Source organism: Calliphora vicina, chromosome 3, assembly GCF_958450345.1.
Source record: "Calliphora vicina chromosome 3, idCalVici1.1, whole genome shotgun sequence".
Lineage (NCBI taxonomy): Eukaryota > Metazoa > Arthropoda > Insecta > Diptera > Calliphoridae > Calliphora > Calliphora vicina.
This window is the reverse complement of record NC_088782.1, coordinates 10,215,433-10,229,059: the sequence shown is the minus strand read 5'-3', so window position 1 is coordinate 10,229,059 and position 13,627 is coordinate 10,215,433. Positions and strand designations below refer to the sequence as shown.

General features: G+C 30.3%; 1 protein-coding gene across 1 annotated transcript in view; it reads left to right on the top strand.

The window, feature by feature from the left end:
* Positions 1–1,291: 1,291 nt before the first annotated feature.
* Positions 1,292–13,627, top strand: part of ImpE1 (Ecdysone-inducible gene E1) — a 45,811-nt gene continuing 33,475 nt past the window's right edge. The window contains exon 1 of the mRNA XM_065504081.1: positions 1,292–1,404. Coding sequence (XP_065360153.1) covers positions 1,315–1,404 — 90 coding nt within the window. The 5' untranslated portion in view covers positions 1,292–1,314. The remainder of the gene's footprint in view (positions 1,405–13,627) is intronic.

The following is a 13,627-nucleotide window of genomic DNA, read 5'->3' as shown; positions in this document are numbered from 1 at the left end:
GGCATCCTGTCACTATGGCAAACAAGCCCTTGAGTGGTACAAGAACAATAATGTGGTATTTGTACCAAGAGAGGCAAATCCTCCAAACTGCCCGGAGCTAAGGCCAGTGGAGAGATATTGGGCTCTTGTTAAAAGAGAATTGAAGAGTACAAAAAAGGTGTCCAAAAGTGTGGTAGATTTTAAACGGAGATGGACTACATGTTCGAGCAAAGTGACAGAAAGCACTATAAAAACGTTAATGGAAGGGTTTCCGAAAAAGGTTCAAAATTTCATCACTAGTGATTAAAACTATAAAAATAATTTTTTTTGTAAATTGTAATAATAATTTCAATCAAATAAAAAAAAAATTAAAGCTGTAAGTTTAGTGGTTTCTTTTTTATAAACATATATGTATGTTAAGAATTTTTCGATCTCACTCCTTAGATAATTAAAATTAAGCAATATTTCCTTAACAAATTATTCATTAAGAAGTCAGAAAATAAAGTATTTATGATTTTAACAAATTATTAGGGGATTTTTTGAAAATTTTAAATATTTCAAAGCTAAATTTTTAGAATGATTAATTTATAAAAAAAAGAACTTGGCATGTTTACACACTAAACTAATGATATGTATATAATTAATATTTTTTTTGAGTTTTTCTAACCCACTGATCTAAATTTTTGAACACTCTGCCTCCCCCTTAATTTCGGTAAATGTAAAAAGGTGACATAGATTTCAGGCAAAACTACCAAATTTGTATTCTAATGATAAAGAAAACAAATTATCCGCACATGTCACAGTAATTGAGAATAAAATAAATGACTTTATTTCGTTTTGTCGTCAGTCATAAATCACGTATGTGACTTAAAGCTTTTGTTTTGTGGTTGGCACAGCGGAGCAGAAAGAACAATCTGAAAATAAATAAATTAAAGTTGGTAACATAAATCTTAACATTTCTTTCATCATACATATGTTTGTGTTTCTTTTTTTTTTTTGCTAAATAATATTGCTACTTAACATAATTTTTGCAACACTTTATTTGTGTTTTTTTTTTGGTTAAAAATGAAATAATAATCTTTTTTATCTGGAAATAAAAAACTTTAAATGTTCTTTTGTTTAATAAACATTATTTTTTATTTGTATTTTTTTTCTTTAATCTTTCTTTTAGTTAAAAAGTTTTTGAAAAGCGTATAGAATTACGTGTTTGAGTGAGTGAGTGTGTGTATTTAAGAGGGTTTCTATGCATGTTTGAGCGTGCATAATTTTTGTTTTTACCCTAAATCTAAATAAACAAACAAACAACACAGCAACAATAACAACAATAACAGCGTCATGGAGTACAATATATTGAAACACATGCGACAAAGGCATCACCAGCAACAACCCACACATCATTTTTTAACGGTTAAATTCTACTTAGCGGTAAGTGTTGTTTAAATTTATCTTTCATTCTTTCTTTTATTTATTTATTTCTCTCATTCATTCTTTATTAAGTATTTTCCTGCTTTCAATTTATTTCAATTAATTTTTAAATGAATTGTTTGTAACATTATTTTTTTTAATTTAAAATTTTTTGTTTGGTTTTGTGGGTTGTGACAAGCTTAAATTGTAACAATTTAATGGTGTTTTTGTTAAAAAATTCTTTTCTCTTTCTTGGTTTAACTATAGTTTAATTGTTAAACAAATTATGACTTGCAGTTTTATTTTTTCTTTAAAAGAAAGAAATGAAAAGGTATTTTGCAAATGATATGGCAAAAATATTTGAGTTTTTGTTAAATATTGTATCTATAGTAAGAAAATGTAAAGTGTTTTTAATTGCATGAAAAGTATTTTTTATGATTTTAACAAATTAACAGGTTAAAATATTTATGAGGAAAGAAAAATTTAAATAAATCTCTAAAAAATTATCCACTCAAGTTTGAAATGAAGAAAATTGTCTCTATCTAAAACTTGTTGCATTTAATGTCAAAGTACTAGAGTTGAATTAAACCATAACCTAGAATTTTACAGTATTTTTCAAATAAAATAGTGTAAATATAAATATCAAATATTGTTTTCCATTTTCTAAAAATCAAATGCTATAAAACTGAGCAAAATCTGGTAACGTTTAGAACCAATTTTGAAATTGATGTCTTCCGATCGTCATGAAATTTGCACCAAGTTTAGTCCAATTGGATAGTAATTCAGACACAAGAACGGTCAAGAACTGTCTGAGTTAGAGGAGTCAAAATTTGACATTTTGGCCAAACTGGGGTTTTTTCTCATCCATGTAACTTATTAGCTATTGTTCTAAGAAAAATGTGTCCCAAATAGTTTAGATAGGTATTTCTTTGATCTTTCAAAAACAAATTTTTTAATTTTTTTTTTTCAAAATCGAAAACTTTTTTTTTTTCAAAATGGGCCCTTTTTTCTCAAAAAAAGTTCAAAACTAAGCGGCCAAAAAGTTCTTAAGGGAAAAGAACTATGCTTTATTTTGAAAAATGGGACCATTTTGAAAAAAAAAGTCGAAAAAGAATGACAATAATTTTTTATTTTCTAAATATTGAATTAATAGCTATGTATCTAAACTATTTGGGACACATTTTGCTAAGAGCAATAGGTAAAAAGTTACATGGATGAGACAAATACCTGTTTGGCCAAACTCACATTTTATTTGAAATTTCAAGTCATTTCTGGTCAAAATTTTCATAAAAAATAAATGCTGAAAAAAATTATTTCTATTAAAAATAGTTTTAGAATTTCATTTATCTAAAGATGTTTAAATAAAAACATTTACATCTGACATCAATAGCGTATTATATCTTGATATAAAAGAAAATCAAACTACCTTTTTTTGGATACATATCTGTCATTTAAACTACAAAGTTTTTTTTTGGCTTCGAAAATGTAGAATTTATTACCAAACGAATCGTCATATGTGGGAAAGCGAGAGATGTTTTGTGCGGTTCAGAAGTAATGATTTTGACACGGTAGACAAATATCGCCCAGACCAGCCAAAAAAGTTTGAAGACCAAGAATTGGAGGCATTTCTCAGCAATTTCAAAACGTTTGCAAGCAGCAGGATTCATCCAGAAGCTGGGAAATTAGGTACCATACGAATTAAAGCTGATAGACCTTTGCTATAAAAGAAATTCAGTTTTGCACCGAATCATTAATAGAGATGAACAAATTCGATGGATCCATTACCATAAGAGATCGTGAATCCCGGCCTACTAGCCGAATCGACACCAAAGCCAAATATCCATGGCGCTAAGGTAAGGCTCTGTATTTGGTGGGATCAAAAGGGTCATATCTATTGTGAGCTGTGGAAATCTGGTCAGCCCATCACTGAGAACATTTACCGAATGCAACTGATTTCTTTAAAGCGAGCATTGGCCGAAAAGAGTCCCGAATATGCGATCGGACATGAAACCATAATATTCCATCATGACAACGCTAGGCCACATGTTGCAACATCTGTTAAAAAGTATTTAGAAAGAAGTGGTTGGGAAATTTTGCCTCACCCGCATTATAGTCCAGACCTTGCTCCATTCGACTACTATTTGTTTCGACCAATGCCGAATGCTCTCTCTGGGATACGCTTCACTTTGGAACAAAGTATTCGATATTGGCTTGATTCGTTTTTGGCATCAAAAGATGACCAGTTCTTTTGGCCCTGAATCGATATGTTGCCAGAAAGATGGGAAAAGGTCCTAGCTTACAATGGCGAATACTTTGAATAAATTTGTATTGTACAAAGTGGTCTGGATTTCCATGTGATGTATGGAGTAAGATCCATTTTCATGAAGTCTGGTAATTTTTTAACATTATGTTAAGCTATCTGCTAAAATAATTTTTGATTTTGTCTGTGCCGAATCCTGTTACCCACCATCAATCAATATGCGGGTATATATGCCAATTTTTCTGATATAGGAGTTATATGGGGGTAGGGTCAATTATGTACCGATCCTCACAAAACTAGTTTATATCCAATTTCAATATCCAAGTAATCCACATATTGTTACGTTTTAACCTTTTCAAAACGTTGGTTTATTTCCCTTAAATATACCGGATACTTTTGATTGCAAATAAAAGCCGTTTAGTAGTTTAAAAATTATGACAACTCATTATTTATTTAAAATGTACAGCAACCACAGAATTAAATAGTCACTCAAGGTTATTTTTTCACGTTTATAAATTAGCAGAAATACAGACACACTTTATAATGTACACGAATTCACTTTAAAATACAGTACACTTTAAGGCACTCAGTTGATGTTTCTTCAAATAGCGTCTCTGATAAACTCACTAACGACTGCAACCTCTGTCACTATTTATAACACTGCCATCTGCACTCTAGATTTCTCTTTAACTGTCAAAGCTCGTATATTCTAGAGCTTTCTAATACATACGCCATCTATGGTGTACTTTCTACAATGTGCTTTAACTGAATATTCGAATTCGAATATACGGTCGCAGCAAACACCGTTGCCATACTTACGATCAATGGTCAACTGAAAGCTTTTATTCAATGTTAATAATGCCCACAGATATGTTTAAGTTTGGGCACTGCTATTTGAAAGCATTATGCTACTTTAAATCAGCCGTTAAAATCGTTATATTTGAATTCAAGTACAATTTTGTAGCAATATTGAGGACTGCTCGAACAGTATTCCGGAAGACATTTGTATGGGGTCTAGATGAAATCATGGACCGATATTTCTCATTTCCAATTCCAAACAAACCATATCAACATTTGTGGAAAATTTCAGCTAGCTAGCTCCTTTCGTGTGGGCCATATCGTTTTTTAACAGGCAGACAGACAGACGGACGGACATAGCTAGATCGTCTTAGCATTTTATAAGGACCTAGAATATATACTGTATACTACTATGGGTCTGCGACAAATATTTTGATGAGTTACAAACGAAATGAGAAAATCAATATACCCCCCGTCTTTTTTGATGATGAGCATGACAAAAAAATATATGGTGCACTCAGTAGAAAATAAATTCTCTATTATACAATTCTAGTAACGTCAAACAAAATAAAATATGAAAAAATAAGAAAAAATATGAAAAAATATGAAAAAAAAATTAAAATCAAAGTTTGGCGTTATAGTTATATTGAAAACTCTCCCTAATGATTCTACCTTCTACAATTATTGTATCATGGATGATGGGTATAAAAAGCATTAGACAATTTTGAATAAATTGAATGAAGAAAACATACATATATTAGTTCAATTTGGATTACATTTGAATTAACAAAAATGTAATCATTCAAAGATTTAATGAATTTTATTAGTAAATTATTCCACAATGAATGAATTCTATTCAAATAAAGCCTTTGAATGAAGCAAAATGATTTGTGTTTTGTATGGTGTTCTCAATTAAGAGTTCAGTGAATAAAGCTATAATTGAATTAATTAATTGGAAGCATTGCCCGTAATAAACCTATAAACATATTCCAAATATTCACAACTTCTTTACAAATTTTATGTAAACACAAATATTAAACATTAAAAGTATTAAATAAATCATCAATGAAATCATTAAAGAAAACCCCGCAATGAACAATTAACAACTCAGCTTGACTTCGCCATAAAACGAACTATTTTTTTTATTAAATAAAAAAATCTCTAGACATTTTGCAAAAAATTCCAGAATAGTTTTATGATAACTGACCTAAAAATTTAACAATAAACATAAAAAAGAAAATTTCTTAATAAAAATAATCAATTAAAATGGCAATCAATAAGCAAAACTTTCTAAAAAAAAACAAATTTCTTTAGGATGAAAATTTCACATGCAGGTGAGAAAATTAAAAAAAAAAAATAACTTCCTACAAAAATGTGCTAAAATTCAACAAAAAATTCTAAGCTGAAATTAATTTCTAATCACAACATATTAGAATCTATAAATGTTAAATATAAATTTTCAGGCTTTTGATAAAAAAATTAATCATAATAATGATTTACTGGCAAATCTTCTAAGCAAATTTCTTTTAAATTATACCGAAATATGTGGCATGAAACGGCAGGCTTTTAAGCAGCTGCTTTATTACGAAAGACGCTGGGTGGGTCATTAAACTCTTATTAAAATGAAACCAACAAAACCTCAGAACCACTGTAAGGTATTGCTTATTTTGCTTAATTTAAGAAGCAAAAAAAAAATTCTAATAAATACACAAATAAGACATATGTATGTATAAGTCTGTTCGTTGCTGTTTATTTTTTTTTTAAATTTTAATTTTAATTATAGAGCTTCTGCTCACCAACCATCTCATTGCTACATGTTGGTCGTCTTTAACTTTAGCAACAGAACCGAAAATTAAATTCAAGAAGTTTATGTTTTGGGCGGTTGACTTTTTCTTATGCATCAGGGCTTTAAATATTTTAACTATTGTTGCCGCTTTTTTGTAATAACATGTGTGTTATACATTGTAATTAAAAGAACGAGTATAAGAATACAAATAAGTAATTGAAATAACTAAACAAAAAAAACTTAAATTCGAATTAGCAACAATGTGGCATCATATACATAATTATGTATGCTTACAATGGAATTGAATAGATTTGTTAATTCGAATACAGTTCAAATTATTATTTTTACCGTTGTTATATGCAGAATATATTGTGAAAGGTTTTAGAAAGTTCTTAAGTAACAAAAAGGCGTAATTGCTTTTAAAATCTTATGAAAATTTAGGTAAAACAATTTAGCAGTAACTGGAATAAAGGCCTTACGATCAGTAAAATTTTGAAAGTTTTATTTCAATTATTCTCTGACACTAAGTTCAATGTTTAGTCTGTAATTCAGTCAATGAATTTGTTAAAAAAAACTGTCTCAAAATCTACCAGTATTTCAGAATAGTGTATGAAGTTTATCTTCATTGATGACAACCAGACTGGCAACTAATAGCTGAAAACCAAAGTCGGTTGTCGAATGAACAAAGGAACAAATGTTGTCCGATTTTCGCCATATTTTACATAATTTAAGAGTACTTTTTTCTCTTCTTTGACTAACACCCAAGGGATGATCCCTACTCATGCAATACATTATGTTGGAACTAGGAATATACACACAGGCTCAAAAGTGAGTAAACACCCACGAATTTTTTGATTTTTTTGGAAATCATTATAGTCCGAATTAAATCTTTTTTTTCACAACCGAATCTATTATTCAACTCAATCTCCAACAAACCAAAACATTAAAATTTTAATCGATGAATAAATTTTAGGAATAAATTTCATTATCTTAAAAAAACAAATATTTTTTTGTGTATACTCACTTTTGAGGCTCACTGTAGGTTATGGGAGAGAGGATAGAGGGAGTAGTGTTTATTGGAATTTGAATTTTCCTATTCAGCAGAAAGCTTATTCTAAAGAACGAATTTTCCTTGTAATGTGTTGTGGGATCCACTGTCCAGTAGACGATGAATTGATGAGCCCTTGCTAAAGAATGTGTATTGCACAAAAAACTACGGGTTTCGGGAACAAGTTCTCTAATTTCAGCAGAGCATATACCATTGTAATGTCGCAAGAACAGTGAAACACAACCAACATTGCGACGATGTTCCAGTGAGTCAATAGAGCTGTCACCAATAAGGACATTCGCTCTCTCCTGTACGTGGTCGATTAACTCCAAAATAGACTTCGAAGCACCGGCCCACACAGAGAGTTCAAAGGAGATCAGATGGAGTGAAGTATTTCCTACAACGTTTTGAGAAAACCAATGCTTCTTTTGATACTTGATAAATGTGTTTTATCCATAAAAAGAGATGGAGCAACATGATATGTTGTGCATCGACTCTATTCATACAACCCCATTCAGAGATTTTCAAAAGATCTTGGTTAAGCGTAACATTCATGTTTTGCCTTATTGTCCCAATCTCCGACAAGCTTGGTATATAATTGAATGAATATGAATGGCAAATGTTGCCATAAAGAATAGATAGGATTGGACGTTTGACATAGATGGTAGATTAGAAAGATAGGAAATAGAGAAGGAAAAATAACGGAGCCTTGCGGTAATCCTGAATTGATATTGAACTCGTTGAATGATATTCCATCAATTACAACTCGTATAGAGAAGTTATTACCGACACCAAAAGCAATAAGTTTTGATAAAAGAGCACCATACACGCAGAAAAAAAATATAGTTGGGCATGGTTACTGTAACCATTTCAATATTGTTACAAGTTTTTTAACTATATTATAGTCACAGTAACCATTTACATGATTGTGGTAACCATAATATGGTTAATTTACGATTCACATGATTGTATCAACCATATATATGGTTACAGTAAACAAATATATGTTTGTGACAACCATTAATATGATGAAGGACTTATCATATTATGCTTATCATAATCTGAGAACAACATATTATGATAAAATTATTCATCATAAATATGGTTGCCACAAACATATATTTGTTTACTGCAACCATATATATGGTTGATACAATCATGTGAATCATAAATTAACCATATTATGGTTACCACAATCATGTAAATAGTTACTGTGACTATAATATTGTTAAAAATCTTGTAACACTATTTAAATGGTTACAGTAACCATGCCCAATTATATTTTTTCTCTGCGTGTACCACACCCTATCGAACGCCTTACAAATATCTAGAGCCACCATTTTAGTTTCTCCAAAAAGGTGAATGGAACGACACCATTTTTTCGAGAGGAAGGCTAGCAAGTCTCTCGTAGAGAGTCCTCTACGAAAGCATCTACTCTTGGAAAGTACAAAACAAATTGCTATTGGGCCATAATTTTCAGGATTGTTAGCTTCTCCCTTTTTAGGAATTTGCGTTACAACCTTCCAACATACATACGAAAGCCATACTGCCGGTCGCTGAGTAAATTGTTGGACTCTGAATATTTAACTCTCTTGGAAAGTGCAGAACAAATTGCTATTGGGCCATCCATAATTTTCAGGGTTGTTAGCCTGTCCCTTTTAAGGGATTGGCGTTAGAACCTTCCAACACGTTATAAAGTGCTAAAAAGGATAGCTAATGGATGAGCCAAAGTCGAAGAACACTGTTTCAAGATCAGTGCAGCTCCAGGAGACTTGTTTATGTTGAGATCCGCCAAAACCTTTTTAACTGCGCGAGTCCGAAAGAATTTATTCGGAATAGAAACTGATAATCTTTCAAAGTCGGCTAGTGGTTGATTGCTTTCTGGTTATTTCGAATTATTTGCAAATAATTCAGTCAAAAGGTTAATTTTATCAACCAGGTCAGTGAATGATTGGCCATCCCTTAAGAGAGTAGGAATTGATGAACTAGTATTGTCCTTTATTCTTTTAACGAAAAGACCAAAAGCTTTTACTGCCCCGAGGAGCATTAAGAACTTTGTGTAGAGATTTTTCACGCCTCAGAAGATCTCGCCCCTTTACGAATCATTTTCAGGGGGGAAGGTTCCATTTGTATGCGGGATAGATGAAATCAAGGACTGATATTGCCCGTTTTCATTGTCAAACTCAACAGATAGTATTTGTGGAAAATTTCAGCCAGCTAGCTGCTTTCGTTTGGGCCCTATCTTAGAATATTTTCAGGACCCAAATATTTATACTTTTTCGTTCTATGACCAATATTTCGATATGTTACAAACGAAATGAAATGACCAAATCAATATACCCCCTATCTCTTTTGATGATGGTTATAAACATATTAAATTTAAATTACACTGATTTCTTATTAATCAATCAAGTAATTCATACACAAATTGAATAAATCATAAATATATGTATGTAAATAATTAAAATATGGTTTATTCAGAAATTTAATTAAACAGGATGTTTGACTAATTAATTAATCGATCGCACTTCCCTAATCTAAACTTAATCTTTATATTAAACATAATATAATTGACATTCTTTAAAACTATTTTTAGAAAATATGCATTTAAAAAAGAAATTTATGAAATCTTGGCATTTACATTTTTATGACCACTAATAAAAACAAGACAAAACAAGATTTTTTCTCACAAAAATTAATTTATTTAATCAATAAAAAAATCCATTTCCTTTTCAAATTTCTCTTTTTTTATATGGGTCTATCTATAAGTATGCCATACGTTTTTACAACTAATTTTTTATTACATTTTTAAGCAAAAAAAAAATTAAAAAAAAAACTTTCAATCAAATTTCAATACACATTCTATTTTAAAAAGAAATAATGACAATTACTTATACTACAGTTATTTTAAGAAGCTAAATGATTTTATGGAACCTAAATCCATAAAATTGTATTGAATTTCTGAAGATATTTAATAGACCAACAGAATATCTTTCTAAAATTTTAATGACAACACTTTACAAAAGTATTTATTTATTTATATTTAGAAGAAGTAAAAGAGATAAATAAAAAAAACCTGGCAATTGCAATTGCTTTCTAAACTAAACCTAATTTTAATGTTTACGATTCAAAAATTTAAAAAAAGCACAGCATATTTATAGATACAAAAAAATTCAAAGAAAGAAATAAAGAAAAAAACAAACCAGCAAACACACCAGAGCAATTAAGGCGAATTAAATGGCAACTAATGAGAAGACACGAAAGTTTAAACTTACCATCAAACAGCGATCGATACGTTACTATTCAATACGTACAGACGTGATCACACAGTAGCAACATTTACATTAAATAGAGATTGGACAGATGGATTGTTTGGTAAAAATGGGAGAAAAAGTAATGAATGAGCATTTTGTCAAAAAAGACCTGAATATTGGCCACTGAAATCTAAACATTAAAAAAATCTTGGAGTCTTTTTTTTATCACATTTTTGTTACAAATCGTCTTTTTATTACTTGTTCAGTTTTTCCTTTACACCCATGAATTCTTTTTTATTTATTTGTTATTTTCTTCTTTATAACATGTTTAATTTGTCTGTTTTTTTTTGTGGAAAAAAATAGTAATAAAATGTCTTTAAAAAGAAACGAAAATGAAGTACATTCAAAAACTTAAACTTGAAGATAAATTACCAAGTTTAACAAATAAAAAAGCGATAAAAATAGCCACCAAAAAACTACAACAGCTTTAATAGTGTCAAATAGTTTTATTTTGTTTTATTTTTATGGTTGGGTTTGGGGAATTTACTGCTGCTGCTGTTTTTTGGTGGCTAAGTGTTGTAGAGCAAGTGGAGTTTTTACAAACAGTGGGTTGGGAGAGGGAAAATTAAGTAAAAATAATTGGGAGACTTATTTGGTCAATTCATGTCATAATGTCCTAATATTTGAAAATGTTGTTATCGTCTTTCAAGCAAAAAATGTCCTAAAATAATACTACTCTGTATGTTTATTGTGTAGAAACCAGCGCCGAACTCCTAAGAGTCGGTTAAGCCGAGCCGCCGAGTAGTGAAATATTAGAACATTATGACAATATGACTGATAGGAGACCTTGTGAATTGACCAATTGTTTATCAGGGAATAGGAAACACATAATCCGTTTCAAGAGAGTGTCGAGAGTTTTTCGATTAGTTCGGCTGACATTTATTAAAGATTATGAAAAATTCTGGGAGTGTAGGAAAGTACTTATAATAAATTTCCTATTTGTTTAAGGCTCCTATAAAAACCTGCAGACATTTGCAATAATTTCAGTTTAATTTTTCATATTTAGAGTCAAATGTCAGCAGCTTGTCAATAGTACTGAAAAGTCGTTCACATTTGCGTGCTCCCACTTAGTAGTATGGTTGAAGATACAATGATTACACAGATCTACAAAAAGGCTTGACTAACCATTATATAGATTTGCCACATCATGGCTACCTAAATACAAAAATGGTAAAATTTTTCAAAATTATAAATTTTGTTAGATATTTCACATCATAATTAATGATAATTCAAAAACGGTTAATCCGATGTTATTAAAATAAACTTAGAAATGAGATTTGCATAACCTTTAATCCGTTTATATATTGCTTTTCAATCGGCTTAGTAGTTTCGGAGATAGAATAACAAATTGAAGCAAAAAACATATTTTTTACATGAAAATAGCCATTTTTTTGTTTTAAAAAACTCATGAAAAATTGAAAACGGCAGAAATTCTTCAGGTTTATTTTTTATCACAAAGCCACATATAATAGCAACAAAATGAAATATCGATCATAAAAATCGATGGATTCTTTTCGAATCATTTAGGGTGACAACTAGTTACATAACTAGCAGCGTGGCTAGTTATTTTAACACGTGTATGTCCTAAGCAGGGGGTCAATTGTCCCTTTTGGATTACAATGAGACTGTCTGATAGCCGTTCCAAAGTAGTTAACGAATTGGATTCGCATACCGGTTACATAGAGGCTGTTCCTTATTAGCTGCTACCTAACTGGTTACATGATTAGCTATATAACTAGTTATTTTAACATGTACGGGTGGGTGCACAGTTGGGCAGAATCAAAATTTTTTTGGAAATAAATCTGGCATTTCTAAACGGTATAATATTTAACGTGGGCATAGCCAAGGAGTATTCGAGTTTAAGATATTTAAATGGGCCATACAAATGATGCAGGGGCGGCGCTCAAAGTAGGATACCTTCGACATGTAAAATTTTTAAACACGTGCAATTTTTTTGTTATTTTTTATATTTTTGGAAGCGCTCGGCTAGTTCTTGAAAAAACATGCTCGCGCGTGCTATTTATCTCTTATACTTTTCTAGTTATAGGCATTTCAAAATTGACATTTTAAAATTTTGCCATACCTTGGTCCGCTTTTTTAAAAATATGGGTCGTACTTTTGGACCGAGTGGACACGATTTTTTTTATTAGTTAGACAACTAAATTACGAATAACATACAAAAGATTTCAGAGCAGTATCAATTATGGATCCAAAATTAAACGATTTTCAATTTAAATATTCAAAAAAAATATTTAAATTGAAATTTTTGGGCGAAAAGGTGACTTAACCCTTAAATGCATGATTTTTACCAAGGCGTATTAACAAGGTGAATGCGTCCCGGCAACAAATACAACCATGCAAAAACAACAGGCAATTTGTTTTTGTTAAAATGTATGGTAAATGTCAAAATCAAGGCGAATTAAAATATTACTATGTTATTTACAATAACAAATGTAAACATAAACAAAGTTTGACATATAGTGTACATAAAACCACAGCGAATTAAGAAACAGCTGATTTTATGCACTCACCTTGTTAATACGCCTTGATTTTTACTTTTATTTTTCTATAAAGTATCAAATATTAAGTTGATTTTTATTTATTATATTTCATTTAGCTTTAGTTTGATTTAGAATTTCGTTAGCTAAAACTTTTTGTACTTCATTTGATTTTTCTGAATTAGAATCTGAATTAGTATAAGCTTATATTCGTCTAAAATTAAGTGGAACTGGAATGTAGACAATTGGCAACAATATGCATAAAAGGGTTAACATTTTTTTAATTAAAAAAAACCTTCCTTAAGAACATATAATAATTTTATGTTTCTCTGAAAGATATCTTTACGGAGAACATTTTAGTATAAATAACATGTCCTATTCTTAGAATATGTCGCCCCAACGCCCTTGGGAATTTGACCTATTTTTTTTATCAAAAATTCAACTTTGGGCCACATGTTCTAAAATCCCAAAGCTGGGATCAGAAAACAAAAAGCAGCTTTGGAAACCTTGATGTGTTTTTTTCTATTTATCGCCAAAGTA